Source organism: Lissotriton helveticus, chromosome 5_1, assembly GCF_964261635.1.
Source record: "Lissotriton helveticus chromosome 5_1, aLisHel1.1, whole genome shotgun sequence".
NCBI classification, from domain to species: Eukaryota; Metazoa; Chordata; class Amphibia; order Caudata; family Salamandridae; genus Lissotriton; species Lissotriton helveticus.
The window spans coordinates 2,001,196,610-2,001,222,356 of record NC_136065.1 but is presented as its reverse complement, the minus strand read 5'-3'; the positions used below and the strand labels follow the sequence as shown (position 1 = coordinate 2,001,222,356).

General features: G+C 47.6%; 1 protein-coding gene across 2 annotated transcripts in view; it reads right to left on the bottom strand.

Moving 5' to 3' along the window:
* The window catches only part of LOC144756158 (E3 ubiquitin-protein ligase TRIM39-like), a 218,696-nt gene that overhangs the window by 60,624 nt on the left and 132,325 nt on the right, over positions 1–25,747 (bottom strand). For both annotated transcript variants that reach the window (XM_078645738.1, XM_078645739.1), the window contains exon 6: positions 17,946–17,972. In XM_078645738.1, the coding sequence (XP_078501864.1) occupies positions 17,946–17,972 (27 nt within the window). The remainder of the gene's footprint in view (positions 1–17,945; positions 17,973–25,747) is intronic.

Here is a 25,747-nt window from a genome sequence, read left to right as displayed (position 1 = left end):
CAAAGATAAATGGACGGATAGCTAGATGTATACTTAGATAGACTGAAAGACAGATAGGTAGGTACACAGACAGACAGACAGGTACATAGGTAGAAAGACAGACAAGTAGATAGGTAGAAAGACAGACAGGTAGATAGGCACACAGACAGTTAGACAGACAGACCGGTAGATAGGCAGACTGGTAGATAGGCAGAAAGACAGACCAGTAGATAGGCAGAAAGAAAGACCGGTAGATGGGCAGAAAGACAGACCGGTAGATAGGCAGAAAGACAGACCGGTAGATAGGCAGAAAGACAGACCAGTAGATAGGCAGAAAGAAAGACCGGTAGATGGGCGTAAAGACAGTTATACAGACAGCCAGGTAGATAGGCACACTGGGAGATAGACGGACAGGTAGATAGGCACACTGGGAGATAGACAGACAGGTTGATAGACAAACAGACAGGTTGACAGACAGAGTTAATAGATAAGCAGACAGACAGACGTGGAAGATTAGATAGATAGATAGATAAGACAGTTACATTGACAGGCAGGGGTGGAAGATAGATAAGATAGTTACAGTGACAGACAGGGCAGATAGCTAGATAGACAGACAGACCGATCGATAGACAGATAGATAGATATAGTCAGATCGAAATCAAACTAAAATACTAAACAAGCAGGACTTGCAGCCTTTATTGGATTGCAAGTAACTGAGTGTACTGGACTGTTACCATAGGAGCAAGGTCCAGACTGATTTGCATACGGCTGGGTCCATACTGAGATGGCCTGGTAGGTAAAAAACAATGGATCAGGATGCGGGCGAGGGATTGGCTGAGATTAATCTAAGCATTTTATCCATACCCTATTTTTAATACAATAAGTGTTTCAGGTTTGCCCAGACATGGGTCCAGAGCTCACTGTACCCCTGGAACCAACCTATAGCTGGTTGCTGAGCCCAGTAAGGGCAAAGCCGGTCCTAGGTTGCTTGTGTTCTGGTTCAGGACGGGCCTGGCAGTTCGGGCTGGATTGTTCGTATTGGAGCAGGGTCAAGACTGATTTGCATTTGACTGGTACCAAATCGAGGTGACATGGTGGGCGAAAAGTGATGGATTGGGATGCGGCCGTGAGGGTTTGCCAGTGGCTGCCATTAACTCAAGCACTCCATTCATCACCTTGTTTTTGATGCTCTAACTGAACTAGCCGCAATTAGATAAACAAAGGCCACTCTAAAAGGAATTTACAACACAGTTAGTAGGTGACAGAAACTAAATGCTGAAATGTGCCCTGTTCTCATTTCAAAAGGGTCTTGCTGTTACATCGGCCTCTAAACACAGAGGCAACATTAAAGTAATAATGAAGTAAAAACAAAAAACACTGATGGGACTACCTTGTGTGTGGATGTGGTCCTTGTGAAAGAGCAAAATGCAGCCTTTCAAAGTAAAGCCAGTAACTAAAGTAGAATGACCCATTACCCAATGCTGTAGCGGGTAGAAACAAAATATGAATGACTAAATAACAGACAAATGGGCGAACAGAGCTGGCTGAAAAGCCTTTACAGTAAGTATGTTCTATATAATTTTAGTAAAACCAAAAGGTCTAAGCTAACTCAGACCTAAACAAGCATTAGCATAGCCAATAGGTCTCGCCTTTGGGACCTTATGTGTTTAGCCATGCAGCACATTATCCCCACTCACATGATCACCCACTCCAACAACACACACCACACTGGGCCCAGTAGAGCTTGCTAAAACAAAAAAAGAATAGCTGAGACAAGAAGTCTATGGTGGTGTGAACGGATACAATAGTTTCTCCATTTATTTCCCCAAAAATTGTGCTAGTATAAAAAAGAAAAGAAAAATGACAATATGGTTAAACGAAGAAAAACAACATCCACAAAAAGTAATAAAAAGCATGCTTTTGTTTCTTTTCTAACAATAGTAAATATAGTAAGAACTCTCCACTTCACTTGTCACACAGCCGAATACTTATTAGAAAGAAAGAATATAATTCGTGAAAGTTTAAATAAATAATGCCCAGAGGTTCTATTTTAGTAAACACCATGTTGAAAAAAAATGAATACAAACAACTGCTCCTGATTTGACAAGTGCTTAATAAACTGCACACCAAAAAATACCAGTACTACTGGCTTTGTGAATAGTTGTAAATTGCATAAGATAAATAAGCAACAACAAGACATTCATTGTATAGAATATGAAAAATTTGTCTGTTATGTGAAAGGGTGTGGCGTAAGGCTTGAGGTGCCTCCTTTGGAGCAGAGAAAGTAGGTTAGAACCTGACTTCGGCTCAACATTATAAGAGCAGAGTACACAACCATGCTCACTGAACACAAGCACTTATTGCCAGGGCACAAGTCCTAAAACGAGCGGCCCTCAGGAGCAAGCAGCAAGGGGAATGGCTGAGAATGGAGGAGGGGTGGGGCGATGAGATGCTCGGACAGGACAGCAAGTATTTAACAGCGGGAGTGGGGTGATTGGGGAGAAACCAGCTGCTGAGCGCGTTCGGAAAGGCAGAGGAAGACTTTTGTTTTCTTTTTGACCAGCTTGTATCTTTGAGGGAGAGATCGTTTATAAAGCTCCCACTGTAATGCAGTGTCCGAGGGCCATTGGTGGGAGGAAGGCAAGTAGTGAAGGAAGCAGCGACGGGCGTGATTTCACAAGTGACCACATTTTGTAACGAGTCTTGCGCACGTGCCTCTGTGTTAAACGTTCCCGTCTCTTTAAGGCAATCGGGATATTGGGTTTTACTGCTCCAGAACCAGGTTTAGATTCTATATCGGTCTCTGCAGCTGAAGTGTATAATTTTGGACAGGCGGGAGGTGGTGTAAATGACAATCTTTTTTTTTTTGCAGTGAATTGATAGTTTGAAATACAAAAAAGTAACATAAAAAAAAAAAATTGGTTGTCAAAGGAACAAATGGGAAAAATAAAATCGGGTATTTCTGCTTTCTTGTCTGCTGCTCCACGTTGACCATAGCATCCAGTCTCCAGGGGTTGCACTACCATACTCCCAGTTCCACTAAACCCTTGAAATATGTCATATTGTCAGTGTCTTTACGACACTACCACTGTGTGCCCGCTCCCTGTTCCATACATTCTCAACCATCCCCACACATACCCTACCTCACACACCCCTGTTGCCGCACCCCTGTTGTAGCAATCTTAAGAGTCAGAAGATGAAGAGGGCAATTATGAAGTGGCTCAAAGGGAGCGCACATCAGATAAGTAAGAACAAGATTCAAGTCCCACTGAGGCATCATGAAGGGAACAGGAGGAAACATGTGCGTGATGCCTTTCAAGAATCTATTTACAGCAGGGGACTTGAAAAGGGAAGACTGGTCAGGAAGCCTCAAGAAGGCTGAAATGGCGGAAAGATAGCCCTTGATAGTGCCCAGATCCGAGACCTGCTGGGCCAAGGAAAGAAGAAAGAGGAGAACCTCTGAAATAGGGGCAGAAAGGGGATCCACAGCCTTTGCTGTGCACCATGCCACAAATTTGTTCCACCTATAGGCGTATACCGTCTTTGTGGAGGGATGCCTGGCTGCCAGAGTGACATCACAGACTGCAGGAGGCAAGTCAAATGGCATCAACTGCCGCCGCTCAATCTCCACGCATGGAGGTGGAGGCCTGACAGGTTCGGGTGGAGGACTGTCCCCTGCTGCTGCAACAGAAAGTCCTCCTGAAGAGGCAGTTGAATCGGGGGATCGGTTGACATACTGAGTAGCTCGGGATACCAGTATCTTCGTACCCAGTCCGGAGCCACAAGGATGACCTGGGCCCTGACGAGTTTGATCTTCTTCAGCACTCTGGGCAGAAGTGGAGTAGGCGGAAAGGCGTACAACAGACCGCAACTCCACTCGCGACAAAAAGCATCGCCTAGCGAGTGCCGCCTTGGAAACTCCAACGCGCAGAACTAATGACATTGCACGTTCTCTTCGGTGGAGAATAGATCTAACCAAGGCTCTCCCCACTGCAGAAAGAGACCTTGCGCCACACGTCCGAGTTCAGGCGCCATTCGTGATCCATCATGCAGCGGCGGCTGAGTTCGTCTGCCCTGGCGTTCAGAGAAACTGCCAGGTGTAACGCCTTGATGTTCCAGCCATGTCCAGAGGCGCAGAGCCTCCTGACATAGGGTCCACGACACCACCCTGTCCTGTTTGTTGTAATACCACATGGCGGTGGTGTTGTCTGTGAACACCTGCACTACACTTCCCCGGACATTGGAAGGAATGCCTTCACTGCAAGTCGGATTGCCAACAGCTTCAGAATGTTGATGTGGAGCTGGGACTCCGTCGGAGACCAGAGGCCTCTGATCTCCGCCTCTCCCATGTGGCCACCCCATCCCAGGAGGGACGCATCCGTCTCCACTGTGTGCTCCGATTGGGGAAGGGAGAGGGATCTGCCATTGACCCAATCGCGATTCGTGAGCCACCACTGCAGCTGTCTCGCAGTGCCTTCCGAAATCAGGACGTGGTCGGACAGGTTGCCCTGATGCTGTGCCCACTGGAACTTCAGGTCCCACTGCAGAGCCCGCATCTGCCACCTTGGGTGATGTACCAGCAGGATGCAGGAGGGCATCAGCTTTGGTTTTATCCTCCCGAGCAGCGGGTTCAGGATAGTCAGGCTCTGATTCCGATCTTTCAGCCTTTATCCCGAGTTTTGGTCATCCTGACCGAAACTTTCTTAGCAGCAGGCAGTTGAACCCTCTGCGCAGCCTTAGGATGAGTCAAACTTTCCACTAGAGAAACCTCGGGTCTCTTTCCAGGAAGCCGATTAATCGCTGGACTGCTCTTGACATTTTAAATGATGTCTGGAAGTTGCTGGGGGCCAGGAACGAGGCAGCAGGTGCTAAAATGATCACATTTTCAAAAAGGACGCCCTACCCATAAGTCAACGCCCGGTGCAGTCGCTGGCCCTGGTCGGCCCCCAAGGTAGAGTGCATCACTGAATTGAAACATTTTGTTGCAGAAGGAACAAAATGAAGGGGCGCTTGTAAGGTTGTGTGCAGTCTAGTTGATTGGTGGGTGGAGTTAGGGGGAGAGAGGAAGAGGAGGAGCCGATGAAGAAAGAAGGCAGTTAGAGTAGGGACAGGGACGAGTAAGGAGGCACAGAATAAAGCTCCATGAAACATAAGTAAGTGTCTGTCATTATTGTGCAAGACACTACAGCTGGCGACGAGGGTGGGATGCTGCAACCTGCCATCCCTGAATTGATGAAGAGAAACGTCCTGTCCCGGGCAGCACGAGAGAAGTAGTCGCCGTCGCGACACGTGTGCTCTACTGAAGCCGCCGCCTAAAGCTAAAAGCCAGCAGTAAGTGCCTCAGCTCCGCGATTCATCGATCGCTTGGAGCCCTGCCTGATTAGCGTGGTCGAGCGCTGAAGGTAACCGAAGCCAAGCGCTGCTTCGCACCAAAATCGGGAGCTCACCCCGGATGCGTGTGACATGGCACACGGTCGGTGAAATGGCCCGCGATTAAAAGAAAGGAAGTCGGGAGCCCACCCCGATCCCACCTGGATGCTACAGTAGCTCAGAAGTGTGTGAGGCGTTGAGGAAGCACTGCTGTCTGCAGGACCGGCTGCCGGTGAGTCCCGGTGAATGAGTGAGCCTGAAAGAAGCGAATGAAGTTGAAATCTCGTGGGAAACGAGATTTCCTTAGCGGCGGCCATCTTAGAGTCAGGCAACCTGGAGACATCCCCTGTAAAGTCCTTGAGCGGCCATTTTGAGGTCAGGACACTGCAAAAACAAATAAGCACAAGCAGCAACAACAGAATAAATTAAACAAGCACGAGTAAATGCACCAGAAAAGACAACAAGCACGAGCAAATGCAACAGAAAAGATAACAAGCACGAGTAAATGCAACGGACAAAAGACAACAAGCACGAGCAAATGCAACAGAAAAGATAAGCACGAGCAAATGCAACGGACAAAAGACAACAAGCACGAGCAAATGCAACAGAAAAAATAAGCACGAGTAAATGCAACGGACAAAAGACAACAAGCACGAGCAAAGGCAACAGTAATAGCGAACAAGCACGATCAAAGGCAACGGCAAGAATAAACAAGCACGAGCAAAGACAACAGAAAACAAGCAAGCACATGCAAGAGAAGAAAATAGAAAAAGCACGAGCAAAAGCAAACAAGCACGAGTAAATGCAACAGGAGTAAGACAACAAGCACGAGCAAAGGCAACAGACAAACATAAGCCAAAGCAAAGGCACGGGAATCAAAGATGTCGACGTCACCACACAGGAATGCAGTGAATGCGGCAGCAGTCACGCCAGGCACGTTCAGTGTGTCATACCTGCGTACTCCTGAACCACTAGCCCTCATAGCTGGAGGAGGCATGGGTCCTCGATGGGAGGAGTGGTTGGAGGACTTTGAGGACTATATGAAGGGCTCAAAGGTCACGGATGAAGAAGAGAAGTTAATTGCGTTGCGCAATCTTGTGGGGAAAGAAATCAGTAAGATCATCAAGGAGCTGCCGCCCCCTGAAACTGGATCATACGTCAAGGTGCGAGATACCCTGAACAAGAGATTTTTACATAAGAGAAATGTGGACTATGAAAGGTACATGTTCCATCAGGCTCGTCAAGAAAAAGAGGAATTGAGGAGTACGTTGATAATGAGACTGAGACGACAGTCTCGGTATTGTGAATTCGACACATTCCCCACAGAGGACGCTATAAGACTGCGGATCATTGAAGCATGCCAGTCGGAAACTCTCTGAAGGAGACTGCTGCGGAAAGGTCACACTCGACGAGATTGAGGAGATGACCCGAATATATGATCAAGCAGAGGAACACGCCAAAAGAATGGAGGCAGGACATAGTGAGAGGCAGGAACAACTGCATCGTGTGCAAGCCAAGGACACTCGAAGACGTTCTCGAGACCGACATCGAACTTCAAGGGCATCGTCCCGTCAACATTACACAGGGCGCAGATGTCATGAGTCTCGCCGTGGAGACAAGAAACAAGACCGCCCCCGCAAATGTTATCGATGTGGATACGATTTTCCACACACTGATACATGTCCAGCACTCGGTCAGCGGTGTCGAAAATGCGGACGAGAAAACCACTTTGAAGCCATGTGTGGAGAATATCGAAAGGAAAGGATGAAGGAGACGTTGAGGCGTCTCGTCCTGACACCCGGCGGCATCATGTGAAGGCCGTCCAAGATCGACCAGAGTCATCGTCTGGCTCCTCACACTCCAGCAGAGCGTCTCGCCGGTCTCAGTGGGAGAGAAGGTCCCCGTCTAGAGGATCCAGGTCGACTTCTCGAGACTCGAGATATACCATTGAGTATGCCTGCATGGTAGCAGACCCAGATCAGTTAAAGACATAAGTGTAGGAACTCACCCAACCAAGTTTGTATTGGACAGTGGGGCCTCACTGAATTACATCCCTGTGACTGAATACAACAAGATGAAACCACCACCCACACTGAGCCCAGCTTATGTAAGAGTATTCACGTGGATGTCAAAAAGGCCTCTTTGTTGCCTGGGGAAATTCGAAACAACTCTCAAGCACAAAGACACTGCTGTGCCGGCATACATTCATGTAATTGAAGGTCCAGAAGCAGATTGTCTCCTCAGTCTGCCCACTGCGGAGCGTCTTCGGCTGGTTGAGATTTTATATAGAGTAAGTGATGATCCGGACATTATACACAAATTTCCCAAATTATTTACAGGGCTTGGGAAAATGAACAAATGTCAGATCCAGTTACACATCAATGAACGGATACCTCCTGCCGCACAACATCCAAGACGAGTGCCTTTCCACCTTCAACAGGAGGTGGAAGATGATATTCAAGAGCTGCTACAGGCGGACATTATCGAGAGAACGGAAGGGCCGACACCATGGGTGTCACCTGTAGTCATAGTACTAAAGAAGGGCATGCCCAATAAGGTGCGCTTGTGCGTAGATATGCGGCTTCCAAACACAGCCATTGAGAGGGATGGTCACCCAGGACCCCACTTGAGTGACATGATCTAATCACTGAATGGTGCCAGAGTCTTCTCCAAACTGGATTTAAATAAAGGGTACCACCAACTGGAGCTTCACGAGAAGTCACGGTACATAACAACATTTGCCACTCATTTAGGTCTATTCCGCTACAAGCGACTCCGTTTTGGCATTTCATTTGCTGCGGAAATCTTTCAAGAGGCCATCCACCAGACCATCCAGCACATACCAAATACACTAAACTATAGTGATGACATTCTGATATATGGCTCGAATGTCCAAGAACATGACAATGCACTAGACCGAGTGTGCCATGCCCTCCTAGAAGCCAACCTCACCCTCAACAAAGACAAGTGTGAGTTTCATCAATCCACTCTCAAATTCTTCGGTCATGTGTTTTCCCGAGCGGGAATGAAGCCTGATCCAGACAAAGTGACAGCCCTGAATGACACCAAGAGTCCGCAAGATGTGAGTGACATCCGTTCTTTTCTGGGAATGACCAGCTATTGCGCCAGATATATAAAGGGCTATGCCACCATCAGTCACCCGTTACGATCCCTCACCAAACAAGGACAGCCATTCAACTGGACTCCCCAATGCGAGCAGGCGTTTAGAGAAATCAAACAGGCTGTCGAATCAGCAGGTAACCTGGCATATTTCAGTCCCAAGCGGAAAACTGAGATCACTGTGGACGCTAGCCCGGTAGGATTGGGTGCAATATTGTCTCAGTTTGACAATGAGACAGACCAGAGGCATATCGTGGCTTACGCCAGCAGAAGTCGGTCAGACACAGAAAAGGCTTATTTCCCAACCAGAAAAGGAGAGTCTCGCGGTTGTATGGGCGTGCAAGCACTTTCACATTTTCATATATGGGAAGCACTTTACACTAGTGACGGACCATCAATCACTAGTCACCATCTTCGGAAATCCCAGAGCTAAAATGCCACCTCGAATTGAGCGCTGGGGTTTGCGTTTACAAGAGTACACCTATACGATAGTGCACAAACCTGGAAAATCAGCAAATCCAGCTGGTTATATGTCCAGGCACCCTCAAGCATCACAGGCGTCATGTTCATCTGTGGCCGAAGAGTACATTCATTTTGTTGTGGACCATGCCAGACCACCGGCGGTTCCCTTAGAAGCCATATGTGATGCCACTGATCGAGATGACATTCTTCAAAGGGTGATGCGCCGATTGAAAACTAACCGATGGCGCCACGACAGTGAAGACGAAGGGTGTGACACACAGGCCCGACAAGAGATGCAGGCCTTCAAACACATAAGTGAAGAACTATCTGCCACCTCAGAGGGGCTCCTACTGAGGGACCAACGGATCGTCATCCCGATGCAACTTCGCCAGGGTATCATCAACTTAGCCCATGAAGGTCATCGCGGAGTGGTAGCTACAAAAAGGGCACTTAGGGAGAAAGTGTGGTTCCCGCTACTCGACCAGATGGTGGAACTCGCTCCTAAGGATTGTCCTCAGTGCCAGCTGGTCAATTCGGGAGATCCCCCAGCACCCCTGCACATGTCGAAGCTACCCAGTGGTGTATGGCAGGAATTGGCCATGGACTTCTATGGACCCCTTCAGTCAGGCAAATATGTCCTAGTGATAATGGACGAGTACTCCAGATTCCCAATAGCTCAATTTGTACCCTCTACTGGTGCCACCAGCACCATTGCTGTGTTGGATGAAGTGTTTGCGGCCTGGGGTGTTCCTAAAGAACTCAAAACAGACAATGGGCCCCCTTTCAATGGACGTGAGTTTGAAGAGTTTGCAAAGCATTTAAATTTTAGACACCGTAAGATCACTCCCCTCTGGCCTCAGGCCAACGGCATGGTGGAGCGTTTTATGGCAACGTTGAAAAAGACATTCCAGCAAGCCACCTGTGACAAAAAGGACTTACAAGTGGCTCTCAACGAGACTCTGAGGGCGTATCGTACAACACCTCATGCCACTACGGGGAAATGTCCTGCCACCCTCATGTTGGGACGACCTATCAGAACACGTATACCCATCTGGGAAGGAGCCCTGCGACCGGTGTCGCCGACAAGAACACACGAAGAAGTAGTAGTAGCTGACTGAGGGCGCAAGGACAAGATGAAGTCTTACGCTGACACTCGGAGGAGAGTTCGGTCTTCATCTTCGCAAGAAGGAGACTGTGTTCTGGTTAAGCAAGAACAGCAAAGAAAGACTGATTGCAAGTTCAGGGCTGAATCTCTTGTGATCACTCAACAAAAGGGCACAATGCTAACTGCTGAATCAAAAAATAGGAGAATTACCAGGAACGTGTCGCACTTCCAAAGATGTACTCCTACCGTCAGAGATGCACTTCACAAAATGACTGAGAGACTGGACATAGAGGAATCTAATAATACAGCTGCGGTACAGAGAGCAGAGACACATGCCGAAACTGATCCTGGGACAGGTGTAGTCCTACGACCCAGGCGAGACATTCAACGACCTGTGCGGTTGATTGAAGAACTATGACCAAGTTAGACTTTCTTTTCCATTTTACTGACAAAGGGGGAGATGTAAGGTTGTGTGCAGTCTAGTTGATTGGTGGGTGGAGTTAGGGGGAGAGAGGAAGAGGAGGAGCCGACGAAGGAAGAAGGCAGTTAGAGTAGGGACAGGGACGAGTAAGGAGGCACAGAATAAAGCTCCATGAAACATAAGTAAGTGTCATTATTGTGCAAGACACTACAGCGCTAAACTGTAGTCACTGCGATCCTACACTCTCATAAACGGAGTCTAGCCGTTGGGTGGGACATGAATTGTTATGTGTAAAAATAACAATTTTAATGATACAGGCCGGCCTGCGCTAACAAAGATCATAGCTCTGCAACGCCTCACAGACTATGCCAAAGGCCACGCTAATACACGAGAACGACTATCTATCCCATAAACCTTAAAACCTACAGCACCGAAAACCACCCAGTCAGCAATCTTTAAATTTCTCGCACTCAGTCTTCGTAAGCTGCTTTCCAGCTAATGTCCCTATTATTGCCTTTTTCCTTTGGTAACAATACACCCTTGCCCCACCTACCCCCACCACTTGTTATCTTGTATGCTCAGTATTCCACCCAGTCCACGTCCTGTCGCACCTCAAAAAAACTGCCACCCACTCTGAACGTTGCAGGTAAATGGGCCCTGGGTTGGGTTGAAATGAAACATTTGGCCCATGCCGAGGAGAAGAGTAGCAAGGAGTGCACAAAGGGAGGGACGGCTGGGAAATAAATGGAAAAACTCGGGGCAGTGGCATGCACCAGAGTAACGGCCAGTCAGGCAACAATAATTCAAGGCAGTCGAATTTGCCATTAAGACTTGAGACCACTGCAGCTTTTTTCCAATACTCTGTTGTCTCCAGGCCGATCAATCGGCAGTCTCTCTCCCAGGCCCTTGGTCAGGCTGGGTCGAGTTTCATCTTATTTCGGATCCCCCAGTCCTGCAGCTTTAGTGGGCCCTCTGCTTCAGCGCTGTGCCCCGCGTTTTATGCTGTCTCAGTCATGCTCCAATAGCAGCAATGAGACCCCGCGCTTTCTGCAGCCACAAGCTGCATATCATTAGACACGGTCCATGACAGCAGACGCACCAGTTCTAATTTCAGAGCGATCTGCAAGCTGAGTAAAATAGAACACTTTTGAACACTCTAGCAGTGCAGTGTTATGGCAAGCACTACGGCAGTGCTTATTTTTTTACTTTACCTGAATGAATTTCCTTGCGGCGGCGAAGGAACAACAGCTTGCTGAGACTGAGTGGCGTTTCACTCCCTCAGCCAATCGCTGCCCAGAGCCCAGCTGCTAGCAAATCAGAGGCCTCCAAAGGCTCCCGTCAAGCTTTTCTGGTTGGCTGTGAGCCCCAGAGTGCCTGCAGCCTGTTTTATGTATGTGATTTAATGTCTACTAGTCAGTCAAACAAAATAGACATTAAATCTTCTTGCCCATTGATGAAAACTGCATGGTTCGGGCGTCTGGCGATATGATTCCCCCACCCCTGCCAGGCCAGGGGAGTTAACGTTTAGAGAGAAGGCGGGACATGTACCTACATTTGACCAATTTTAGGCTTTCAATTTTTGAAAGCCACACGCAAAGGCCAATAGAATTTGACAAGCAGACGCACAGGCTTTCAGAAAGGTTTATGAAAGTCTGCAGTGCTCACCAGAGGCCCTCTCCAAGAGCAATGCATGCGCGCTGCGCAAGGCGAGACCTAAAAATAAACAGTTAAATGGAGAAATAAATCAACATGATTTTATATTGTATGTATTACAGAAAGTAAGCTTAATATGTTTAGACCATCCAAAAACTATTATAACATTTTAGGGTGAAGTATCAAGGTGACAATGTGGCTTTTGCTTGCTTGTGAAACATTTGAAAACAAAGTTTTTTTACGAGAAGTAAATCCCTGAAGTACTGTATCCTTCTCTTTTCATGCACACTTGTACGCTGGTTAAAGTATATCATGTAGGCTTTAGAGTAAGATAAAGGAAAACGAACAAACTGATGCCAGTGTTTGAAAACACAATAAATGTAAATATTGCCTATAGTCCATTTGAACTTCTTCAATATATCTGGGGGTCCTGCAGCATCTCTCACATCCCTGGTCTCAGCGGCACTGCAAGGTTGTGTAGAGAGTGCAGGAAGTGTATGGCGTTATGAAGTGAGTAGAGGGCTGTGCAGAGAGAGGAACTCTAGAGGGAGAGGATAGAGTAAAGGGCTCCTTAGAGAGGTGGGCCATACACCATAGAGTGAAACCTGCAAGTACGTATTTAAGACGCAGTCTCCGCCACAGTTTTTACCTGACTGGTGTCAGAAATTGTTAAAGACATGGAGCAGCGCTATTTTACTACCTCAGCCAGTCGTGGCTGGTTGCTTAGTATGGGAAAGTTAAAAGCATATGTTGTTTTTGTCTGGAAATGTAACGGCATTTAAAAATTGTATACAGCACAATAGCATACACAAGGCAACATAAAATAAAACATGATGGCGCAACACAACAAAGCAGAATGCAACACAACAACCACATAACACAATAACATTGCAATGCAGTAGTGCAGCACAAAAACAAGGCAGCACAAAGAACAGAACACATCACCACCACAACAAAATAACACACAACAAATATGCATAAACATTAATGTGACACATTGGGACATCCAGAAACGTTCCTTCATAATATGGTGGTAGATGATGTTTGTACCAAGCACTGCCTTAACTTACCACCAAGGATATGAAATAACATCAGCCAAAAATGTTTTCTGATTCGGCCCAGGGGCTCTAAGGACTGCAATGACAGTTTTATACCAGGAGCTCCATGACCAGTCACCACAGGTCTAGCAGTGCTACAGACCCCAGCAGCAGTGCAGACCCCAGCAGCAGTGTACTGCCTAACAATGGACAGACCCAGCAGCAGAGCAGACATCAGCAGTAGTGGAGACTCCAACAGCCATGTAGAACCCTGAAGTGCAACAGATTCCTGCAGTGCTGTAAAACCCACAAGTACTGTAGACCCGGAGCAGTGCTAAAGACCCCAGCATCAGTGCAGATCCCAGCAGCGCTACAGATCCCAGCAGCGCTACAGATCCCAGCAGCGCTACAGATCCCAGCAGCGCTACAGATCCCAGCAGCGCTACAGATCCCAGCAGCTCTACAGATCCCAGCAGCTCTACAGATCCCAGCAGTGCTACAAATCCAAAAGTGCTACAGACCCCAGCATCAGTACAGATCTCAGCAGCACCTCAGATGCCAACAATGCTCCAGAACCCAGAAGTACTACGCCAAGCGCCATGAAACCGCTGGGTGTACGTGCGCTCTAGAAATACTTTTAAACTCAAACTACTACAGATCCCAGCAGCAGTAAAGAGCTCAGCAGCAATACAGAGCTCAGTACTGGTGCAGACCCCAGCCGTGGTGCAGAGTTCACCATTGCTGTAGACCCCAGCAGGCAGATCTGCTTCAGGGCAGTGCAACCGGTGCCGCAGCACCACACACCAAGCTCAATTGGGCACTCTTTGCAGGACAGGCAGAAGCGAGATAAGAGTAGCTGCGAAGATCTTTGTGTGCATGGCATTTTTTCAGAGGATAATTTAAACGTCATGTTGGTGAATGCACTTGGAGACATTTTGTCTAGTCATACTTTTGACTTGTGATAAAGTAGCATGTAGGGTTAATGTTCCTGCTGCAAAGCTGAACGTGTAACATGCAGAACCCAGATCAGTATTTCAGGTGGATAACTCTTTGGGTTATTGCTTTTGTCACAGATATTAGTTGGAGTTCATCAGTTACAATCCTTCCACTATAGCACAGTGAGCTGCATACAAACTGAAAGGCACAGGTTTAGAACCTTATTCTTGTCTCCCTAAATATGGGATGCACACCTGGTGCAAAGTATTATTTTGTATCTTAGGGCCATATGTATCAAGGCCAAATGGGTTCGCAAACGCCGAAATTCGCAAAATGGTATGTATAAAAGAATTTGGGTGCAAAATAAGTAATCGCAAAATTTGCGATTCCTTAAATGCAATGTATTAAGCAAAAAAAATCCAAAATGCCCTTAAGGAATCGCAAATTACCACCAACTTCTAGTAGGTGGTAAGTTGTGCATTTTTCAAGGAAATCGCATTTCAGCATTTTTCAAAGTGCCATGTGACGCACATACATGCCCTTAGGGCATGTATGTGCACCACATGTGCACCCATACTTATTTCAGGGGTGCAACAGGGTGTCCTTTGGACACCCCTGCACCCTTGAAATTATTCTCAATTTGCGATTAGCAAATTGCGAATCGCAAATTGGGAATAAATTCCCATTCCTTCCAAAGGCCCAGGAGGCCCATAGAAATGAATGGGAAATTATTCCTTAATTGCGAATTCGCAATTAAGGAACATCAAGAAATCGCTAAAAAATTGCGATTTTTTTTCATACATACCAATTAGCGATTCTGAAATAGCGATTTCTTAAAAAAATCGCTATTACAGAATCGCTAATTGGTATCTTGATACATATGGCCCTTAGTTTCCAGAGCAAATCCTGAATAGTGTTGGGCAGTAGTCCGAAGGTAGCACTATGTGTACTTTACGATAAGGATGTGTCCCATGGGGGGTTATGGACGCTAAAACATATCTACTAACTTTCGTAGAAAGGAATTTGCATCAGCAGCTGAGCGGACTCCAGCAAGAAGCGCACAGACTGCAGCAGCAACAGTACAGATCCCAACACTACCGCAGACTCCAGCAAGAAGCGCACAGACGGCAGCAGCAACGGTACAGATCCCAGCGCTACCGCAGATTCCATCAAGAGGGCACGCACAGGGGAGGAGCCACGCTAGCAACCAAGATGGCCGCGTAGGCTCCCGGCTCCGCTGACCTCTGACTCCTGACGGAATATCCTGTCATTTATCCTGTCCTTGCGCCCAGCCACCGTGTTTATGAACCTGCCGTGAGCTTAAGGGAGCTATCCCGAACTTTCTACCTGTTCGGCTGTGTAAGATACGTCGAGTGGAAGTTTGCGGCCTAGATCTGCCCAGAAGCCGGGGTCTCGAGTACTGGCCCACCGGGGTTTCAGTTAAACAACATCGGCTGTGGTGGTGTGCTTGGGTCCGGTCTACCGGAGTGGAAAAATTTATTTTGCTTTCTCATATTGCTGTGGATGACGTTTGGCTGCCTTGGTGAAAGTCGGAGGAGGGGTGACAGCTCAACGGTCGCGGCTGTGGACGGGGGTCCTGCCCGGTGACCCGGTAAAGGGCCCGCTGGTGTTCGCTGGGTCGGGGTCTCCGCCTGCGGTTGTGGACCTTGGATATCCTCGAAACAACTGTTAAGTCTCCCTCTGCAGTCGACCATTCCCGACTTGCCCGTTCCCTCTCGGAGAGGTCGAGTTCATTGTGGGAAGCAATCATGACTGTCGCCGATCGCAGAGTAGTGGAGCGGACCGAGAGTGACCCGTCGCTACGAACTGTGTTGGCAGCCATTGAGTCTATTCATGTATACATCGAACAGCGTATTCAGACGATGATGGTGCGATTGTCTGAGATGGTACAAATTGGACCGGACCCTACTCCACTACGAGAAACGGTGACGACCGAGGCACCCAAGATGGCCACTCTGATGGAGGAAGTAGACCCCCGTATTGTGTTATGTGTCTGAGCCTTTGCCCAGTGTTTTGGAAGATGAGAACAAACTCGATGCCACCAATGGATCACTAAGCCTACGATCGTTGCCGTTTATGGAAGACCAAATTGGTGTTCCCATTTCAGAGACTTTTGATGAGAACGGTTATCGGAATGGAACTACGTCACTCCCCTATACATCGGAGCCGCTAAGATGGCGGACGGATCAACGCTGGGAGTTCATAACAGGGAGGGGAGTCTCTGGACCTGTCGGTGTTCACAGCACTCTCGTTCTTCCACTTTGTCTCGCATTGAATTCTTAAATTTTCTTCGTTCTCGGACTGTCCGGTGGCAGAGGTGGTTTGTCCGGAGGGGACTCCTGCGTCTGATCGTCAGGGGCAAGGATGAGTTTGAAAGACTGGGTTTGACTCAAGAACGATGGACACGGGATCTGTTAAACTTATGCTTTGAAAGGCTGGGCGGTGTTTGAAGTGTCCCTTGTAGAGACACATGATTGTTGTCCGATAGATTTTTTGACTTCAATTTGGGGATTCATGGTTCTGGCAGGTGGGAGGGGCGACCGGGAGCCCGTACGAATATGCCCTCCCCCACTTCTCTTCTCTACTCTGGTAGATTTCTTTTTAGAAACAGTTAGTTGGGGCGACAGGCACGCTGCTACTGAGGGTTAGGCGATAACCGTTTGCAGGGGTGCAGGGTTGGGGGATGGGTTTATTGTTTTCTTTTTGCTATCGTCCATATCATTTTTCACCTTTTTTTCAATTTTTTCTTAGTCTTTCACATACTCGTAATATTGTCGGAAGATCCGGACTTTGATCCTTAATTTCTAGTGTCAGGTTGCCATAATTCTCCTGCTGTTTGATTTGTGGGTGGGAGGGTGTTGAGGATCCGCTTCTAAACTGTTTAGCGATTATACTGCTGCCACTATCAATTTTGTGCTTAATAGTGCGGACCTCTTGAAGAATTTTGCTGTTCTACGTCTATCCTGTTTTTGTACCAATTCACCCTGTTATCATTGGATGTATGCATGGCACCGGATATGTCTGTCTTTTTCTATTTTTGCTTTAAAATAATAAAGATTTACAAAAATAAAAAAAGGGCACGCACACAAGCGGCATTACAGATCCCAGCGCCACCGCAGACTCCAGCAAGAAGGGTACATGCTGCAGCAGCAGTACAGATCCCAGCAGTATTGCAGATCCCCGCCAGCGGTGATGCAGATCCTAGAAGCAGTGAAGCCCCCAGAGGCGGAACAGACCCAAGCAGCACTATCGATCCCAATACCAGCCGTGCTGCAGATCCCAGAGGCGCTGAAGATTCTAGCAGTGGCACAGACCACAGCAGCACTACTGATCCTAGCAGTGGGGTAGATCCCAACAGCAATGCAGATTCCAGCAGCAGTGCAGACCCCAGAAGCCGTGCAGATGCCAGGAGTGGCACAGACCACAGCAGAATACAGACCTCAGCAGCGGTAGAATCCAAGCAGAGGTGCAGATCCCAAGAGTGGTGTAAATCCTAGAAGCAATGAAAACCCAGCAATGGCACAGACCACAGCAGAGTTACAGACCCCTGCAGCAGTGCTCATTGTCTGTTCTCTCCCAAAGAGCTGCTGTGTGCTCTGATGAGCTCTATTGCCAAAGCATAAATAATACCAAAGCACGAAAGAAAAAAAAAAAAAAGAAAAAAAGAGTCCATCTGACTAACAGCAGAGACTCTCTGACATGCTGCACACTGTTAATAATTGAATTATATCAAATTAATGTACAGAGAGACTTAGATTCAACTCCATGTAACAATCAGAGAACAAGAAGAAATGAAAGAGAATTAAGTGAGTAAACCAAAAGAAGGACAATTTGTAGTTACCTGCAAAGCGGCGTGCCCATCTCCAGTCTAGGAGAAAAATATAGGAAATTAAAAGAGTAATAAACACACATGGAAAAAACACAAATTTGGATCTACAAACAGGGTTTACTATACAAAAATATATTTTATGTGGAAATGTTCTGAAATCTTAATTCACTAAAAAAGGCAATTTCCCTTACCAATGCTTTACTCCCAAACTCCAACTGCTCCCCATCCCTTAGTCAAATCTCAATCCCTGTTAGACTTTTGCCCCATGTAAATAAATATCCGCCAACTCGGAAAGTAAGATTCGGATCAGCAAGAGGCTTGTTTAACTTTATCGGGGCTCTTGAACATCCTAGGTAGTGGCGTGCCCTCAATTCTTTGCACACCGATGCATGGGTGATCCTTGCCACCCTGGCTGGCAGCCGTGCTGTATGCGCTTGAATTCACGGTTTTTGTCCTTACACATTGCTGTAGCACCAACTGGGCTTATCTTGGTCCTAATTTACGAAAAGTTTTAAAGCGAACAAATAAATTAATTGAATGCCATTCGAGATCCTGTGCATCATATACAAGTGTCTGGAAGGGGAAACACCAACATCCCTTAAGGATAAGGTACATCGTTCCCGGCCCTCCCTCACTTACCACTGAGGCAAACTAAGGAGCACATTTATTTCCAAAAATCAAGCAGCGCAGCAACTCATCTTGCTGGGCTGCGCGATAGGGAAAGGGCAGGAATGCACACAATTTAACATTATACAGCACATTCCTGTCTTCTCCCTGCACTAGTGCACAATGTGCGTCTTAGTCCCAATGCAGGTGCACGAGTGCTCTGTGGTGCAAGGGTGTCTGCATTGTAAGCAGGATTCTTTTTGTACAGGAAGAGAAGCTTCCCGCACAAAAACAATACTCTGAGGTTTTTCCTCTTTCTATGTGTGCTGCACAATGCAGCACACAGAGGAAGTAACGAGGAGAAATGAAGATATTTCTCCTCATTACGCCTCACCTGGTGAGGAATAGAATTTAGACCCATTACCAGGTCTACCAGTAATGGCAATCTGGGAATGCGATGGTATGCTCCAGCCATAGAACGCCTCCCTGGGGCAGAGTAACGCCACACAGTGATTTGCGCTGTGTTACTCTAGATTTATCAAGCCACGCAAGGCCACGCAGTGAGCAAACCAGGGGTCGCAGCTGCCCCTCTGACTTCCATGGCACTACTATCGCTCTCCTCCCAAGAGGGCAGAGACTGGCAATACAAAATGTGATGGAGACTTTTCTGAAGTCTGCCATCCCCATATCATCACAGTGTGCGGTGGGGTCAGTGAAGCTGCTGACTCCATCTTACTTTGTGCCGAGATGGAAACGTTATTATTGTGTAGGCTGAGTGATATAAAGCTACACACAGGACTTCTCTCTGCAATGGCCGTGGATACATCTAGTTGCTGCACTGATGCTTGCTCCCCTGCACCACCCACTGATGTAAAGGACTGCACAATATAAGCCTAACGTCACTGCATCACTCGTGTACCCCAAGGGTGTGTCTGGCTGCCCAGCCTTTACCACAAGCGAGGCTCAGGCTGAAAGGCATCCATCATTACATTTCGCATGCGGACTGTCAGAGTCACATTCACAAAACAAGCATTGGTAAATGCATTAGGTTTTGCTTATTATACAGTATAAGTTACAGAAAGTCTGTTAAGGTGTTATGACTTGTTTATGTACAAAAAGGCAATATATTGTGCTGTTACTAGCAGTATAGTGCAGGTAAGTAATATTAATATTTTGAAACATTAAATGAAAGAGGGAAATAATAGAACTAATTGATGTAATAGCAATACTATGTGTTTAGAGGAGGTCTGATACATTTTCGGCTCTGTGCAACTGCACCTGCTGCACCATTCAAATCATGCCCCTAGTGCCTGCAAGACTGCATTTGTGACTGCATGTTTAGTAATAAAATATAGCAATATTTGGGGTTTAGAGGAGTTATGACAACCTTTGGCCCAGGCGCCACAGCACCCGCTGAACCATTCAAATCTTGACTCTATTGCCTGTAAGCTAACTGCACTTGTAACAGCTTATTTATTTTATTTTGAAAGTTTTATATAGCCCAAGCATGACCACAGAGGGTATCATAGCGCTTTACAGATAATGCAAAAGTACGAGTACATGGAACACATATATAAACATCATAACAGGTAAAAATATTTAGAATGTCCAACAGTCTCAAGTACATAGCATCTAGAGCACAGAGCAGCGTCAAATAGTCCGAGAGTCAAGTGGGGAAGGCGGTCTGAGGCAGATATTTGTTCATCAAAAGCTCTTTAACTTCTAATTTGAACAGGGCATAGGAAGGGATAACCCTGACTTCGGGGGGACGAGTTCCAGATCCTTGGCGCCATACCTGAAAATGATCAATTATAGGTCTTTTTTTTCTTGAATTTTTGTGGTTTGAGTAATAGGGTGCTGCCACTTCTAAAGGCTCTTGAACCACATGAGAGCTCCAATTTCCGAGCGAGGTACATCGGGGTCTTGAGGTGGATTGCTTTGTGAGTCATGCTTGCAATTTTCAGCTGTATCCGAGCTTCATAGGGGAGCCACTTCAGAGCAAGCAGGTCAGGAGAGATGTAGTTGAATTTTTTTGTGCCCGTAACGAGCCTGGCCGCAGCATTGAAGGTTATCCTAAGGGGAGCCGTTATCACTCCAGGCAGGCCACACAGCGTAGCACTGCCATAGTCCAGCTTTATGATCACCAATGCTTGCACTGCAACCTTTAAGTCATGAGCAGGGAGATAAGGTTTGAGCTTCCTAAGGATGCTGAGCTGTAAGTTCGCTCCTTTGTTGAGGGAACTGATGTGCTTTTGCATAGTCAAACTCTTGTCTAGTATGATGCCAAGCGAGGAAGCAGAGTCAACGAGGTGAGGTCTGCAGTTAAGAGCCGAAAGCGGATTCAACCATTGCTTAATGTCCAGTGATTGCTTATGGGGTGAGATAAGGAGGGTGTGGTAACGCCAGGACCATGCAATCGCTACTAGATGGTAGTAGGGGGGGTAGGTGGGTTGATTGACAGGTGTTTACAGGCCGATCGTAATTCTGTTTCAATCTTACTGGTCTTATCTATGAGAAAATTTGAGAATGCTTCGTAATTGGGCAATGTCCCTAGACCCAGTGATTCAGAGTTCAGATGACTGTTGGCTTGGGACTTGATTAGTTCGAACAAATTTTTGGGACGGTTTTTTGCTTGGTCTAACTGAGTTCTGAAAAAGGTGGCCTTAGAATATATGATAAGTTTATTATAGGATCTTCTCAAGGATCTTAGGTGGTGCAGATGCTCAAGGGATGGATTGGACCACCCCAACCTTTCAGCGAATTTTAGGTTTCTCCTGTCTAAATTAAGACTATCGGTAAACCATGGTTTGGATCGTTTGGAGGGGATTCTTTTGAGCTGTAATGGTGCGACGGAGTCTAGGACATTCAGCATTGCGCGGTTATAATGGGCCGTAACTTCGTAGACATCCGACATGTTTGGTGGAGAGTGCAGACATGTTTGGTGGAGAGTGCAGGATGTTATCACAGAGAGCATTCAGCTCAAGCGGGTTGACATTCCATAGGCATCTTTTCAGCTGTTTAGGGTCCTTGGGTTGGGCTTTATTTGTTCTTACCAAATCCAAGATACGGAAGGTGATGCAATAGTGATCGGTCCAATCACATGGGAGGATAGAATCGAGGAAAAGGGAGTTGGGTTTACCAATGACAAGATCTAAGGTAGCTCCTTTGATATGTGTGGGGCTGTCACAGATTTGAATTAGGTTAAGGTCAAGAAGGAAGGATTTGTGGCTATTAACCACCCTATCACTTACATCATTCCAATGGAGGTTGAAGTCTCCCAGGACGATTTGGGAGCCGTGGGAGTCTACGTTAGCTGAGATAATGTCCATGATCTGTTCTGTGAAGGGAAGGTTGTCGCGAGGGGGGTGGTAAAATGTGTGCAGTTTAAAGGAGTGATTGTGATTGTTGCCCCCAGTCACTTTAATGCATAGGTATTCACTGGACGGCAGGAGGTCAGTCTGAAGTACCTTCACTGAAAGATTGCTCCGATGTAAGCATGCAATGCCTCCACCTTGCCCAGAGGATCTGTCCAACCTAATGATGTCATAGTTGGGAGGTATTAAGAGGTCCAAGCAGGGGGTAGCTGAGTCATTAAGCCAGATTTCAGTCAGCATTACAAGGTCAAGATCCTGCGCCACGGTGAGATCTGCAATGTCCGAAGCATGTTTCGCTGCAGATCTACAATTTAGGAGCACACATTTGAGACTAGTGATGGCGTCTGTTGGAGCAGGAAGCGTGGTGGTGACTCGCGTGAGGTTATTCTCATTTAGGGTTCTGGTGTTAGGCCTAGGATCCCTGAAGGGATCCGTAGTGATGGATTCAATTTGATGCACGTTTGCTATGGAGGGTGGGGGAGCTGGAACATAAGAATGTAGGAGACGGGGAGGAGCTACGCTAGCAACCAAGATGGCCGCATAAGCTCCCGGCTCCGCCGACCTCCGCCAGTTGCTCACAAATCCTGACGATTATCCTGATCTCTCACCGGACTCCCGTGCGGCTGAAGTGTTCCTGACTCTAAAGGTGCAATCCCGGAATTTCTAGCTGCTCGGATGACGAAGATACGCCGTGTTCCATTCTCGGCCTAACCCGGAGTTGAAGCCGGGGCCTCGATTTCTAACCCAGCCGGGTTGGAGTTAAATAACATCGGCCGCCGGACGTGGGTGGCGTCCGGTCTCCCGAAGTGGAGTGTTTCTTGTCCGTTTTGGATGGTGGTTCGGTGGCAGCTTTATCTCGCAGCTACGGCGGCTTGACGCATCGATTGCTGTGGTCGGGGATCCGCTGCCCGGAGGCCCCGCTGAGATGGGCTTGGTTCCTCGCTGGCGGCGAAGGTGTTGAAATCACGCTTTTGGAAGTGCCCACAGTAGTCATCGGCTTTGCCTGTGCCTGGTGCCCCGGAGTAGTCGACCTCCGGGGTTCAGAGACCTGCTCGGTCGCTTCGTGAGGGGCGATGGGGCGGGCGGAATGTACACCGTTGCTGCATACTGTAATGGCCGCCATTGGGGAGCTCCATTCACAAGTCACCGCCATCGTCCAGAGGATGGTCGTAACGGCTGATATCATCTGCCGGAGACCAGACTCCGACCCTTTGTTGGTTCTGGAACAAGTTGCTTTACCCGCGGAGCAAGCTCAGACTGCAACAGAAGGCCCCGCGCTGAAGTCAGACTTTGTATTCTTTTTCGACTCCCGAACGGCAGTAAACGAGCCTGACACTATCAAAGGTGCATCCTGCCCTACGCTGATACCGCCCAAGATGGATATGGACAATCTTATATTTCAGAGTGAGTTCTCCAGTGACTGTCGGATTGATACCTCGCCCTTTTTCTCCCAGATGGTTCAAATATGCTCTGGCGCCCTATTTCTTGTGGGCAGTGAACTCCATTTGACTTTTGGATTTTGTGTACCGCTATCCTGGTTTCAATCCTTCCGTACTGACTTTGAACTTTTTCTATATTTTGATTCTCCTATTTAGATGGCGGTTCGAACGGACAGGGCTCGCATGAAGAATCGTAGCGGCCAGGGTTGACTTTTACTGGATGGGTTTGAAAAATGACTTCATTTGACACGGGATTTGTACCTCATAATTGCACGGGAGTGGGGTGGTTCTTACAAGCTTCCCCCCGTTGGATTTTACTTGTTGCATTCTATTATCCTGGAGATGTGTGGGGTGGGTTGCTGCTGGCGGGGGGTAAGGGAGACCGGGGGCCTGTTTGATATTTCCTCCTCCACTCTTTCTTCCTACTTTTAGGTTAGTTCCGGGGCGACAGGCACGCTGCTAGTGGGGATGGGCCGTAGCCATTGCAGGGGTGCAGGGTGGGGGGGAATGGGGAGGGATTTGTTATTTTACCTTTGTTTAGTTCTATGGCCTTTTTTCTCTTTCCTTTCTTCTTTCACAAGAGATGGGTCGCTTATCCTGTATCGATTTTCTTACTTAGTCGGATGTCTAATCTGGTCTTCACTATCCTGAATCGTGGGTGGGCGAACCTTGCAGGCTGTTGTTTTGTCAGATTGCTGATCGTTTCTCCTCTTAATGTATATATCGTTGCCAAAGCTACATACTTCTGTGAATTGATTTCTTTGCATTGGTCTACTCGCTCACCTATCGCTATATCGTATTCTGTGTATGTAATCCGATTTATGTAAATTCTCTTGTCTTCTTCAATAAAAACCTTAATTTTTTTTTTTTTAAAGAATGTAGGAGAGAAAGAATATCTGTATCAGACAAGGGAGCTTTGCATATAGAGGGGTGGGCTGGGTCAATAGGGAGCGGAGCGGAACCTCACCTATGAGGTATATGGGGAACATGAGACAATGACCTTTGTGAGTGGTATAGGGAAACATGATACGGTGCCCTCTGAGCGTCAAGGGGGGAGGAGAGCCCCGAACATCCGTGAACAGGGAGCGAGCGGTGAAGGTGATTTATCTTGGTGGGGCCGCAAGGACAGGGGTTTGCCAACAAGGCCTTAGAGATATGTAATATACTGCGGACCTCAGTCTTGAGTTGTTGAAGGCAGAGTACTATATTATTAAGGCGGCCTTCCAGTGAGATGTGCGGAAGGGATTGGGGGGCAAGGTCCCCGGTCTCCTGGGCGTAGGAGAGCTAGTGAAGTCGGGGGAAGGTAGTGCAAGTGTGGACTGCCAGCTGGAAGAGATTCAGGACACTGGAGCTGTACACTCGGAATGTATAGTCTAGGGGAAGAGGTAGTAAAGTCAGGGGAAAGAAGGGTGGTAGGAAACTGGATGTACCCAGCGGGACCAGTATCTGGGCAGTGGAGCAACATGCTCGGAATGGATACAGAAGGGGAGGAGCTAGTGAGGTTGGGGGAAGGTAGGGCAGTCGGCGCCTGAGTGTGTCCCAAGGGGAGGGATTCAGGGAAGTGGCACTGCACGCTCTGGAGGCTGAGTGGGATAGGAGAGGAGGGGAATGATGGATAAAGACCAGTGGAGGCTGATGGGAGCCTGGTGGGAATGTGAATTGGGCTGGCGGAAGGTGATTTGGGAAGAATTGGGTTGTTGTGAGCACTGGGACTTGGCGGGTTAGGACTAGCAAACCATACAGGGGGAGCGGGAGGGTTTGCAAGATGACTGTACTGGTACAGCCCGTCCAGTGCGGGCTTTGCGAGGGAGTTGTTATTAGGAGTTAGGGTAGAAGTGGGGGGTCCAACAAGGTAGCTGTGTGATCCGCGGGAGGTGGTGTAGAGGTAGGGGATAGAGACTGCGAGTGCTGGGGGACCACTGGTGGTCCCACCCTTGCGCGGTGTGCGGGACTGCCGCTAGCCACTGTATTTAAGATGGAGGGGAAAGAATGTGTCAAATCGCATTAGATTGTGGTCGGAGGCTTGTATAAGAATGATTCCATTTTTGTAGAGGGAGATGGTGGCTTCAGCGGCTTATTTAGTAGTTAATTATTGCATTAGTTGGTGTTTAGATGTGTTCTTAGAGCTTTGGGCCCCAGTGTCACTGCATTTGGTGCACCATTGAAATCATGACGTTCGTGCCTGCAAGGGAACTGCACATGTTACTGCCTGTTTAGTAGATAAATATAGTAATATTTGGTGTTTAGAGGACTTTTGACAACTTTTGGCCCCGGTGCCTCTGCACCTGCAGTACCATTGAAATGATGACCCTAGTACCTGCTAGGTAATTGCACTTGTGACTGCCGTTTAGTAGTAAAATGTAGAAATATTCTGCGTTTAGTGGGGTCCCTAGAG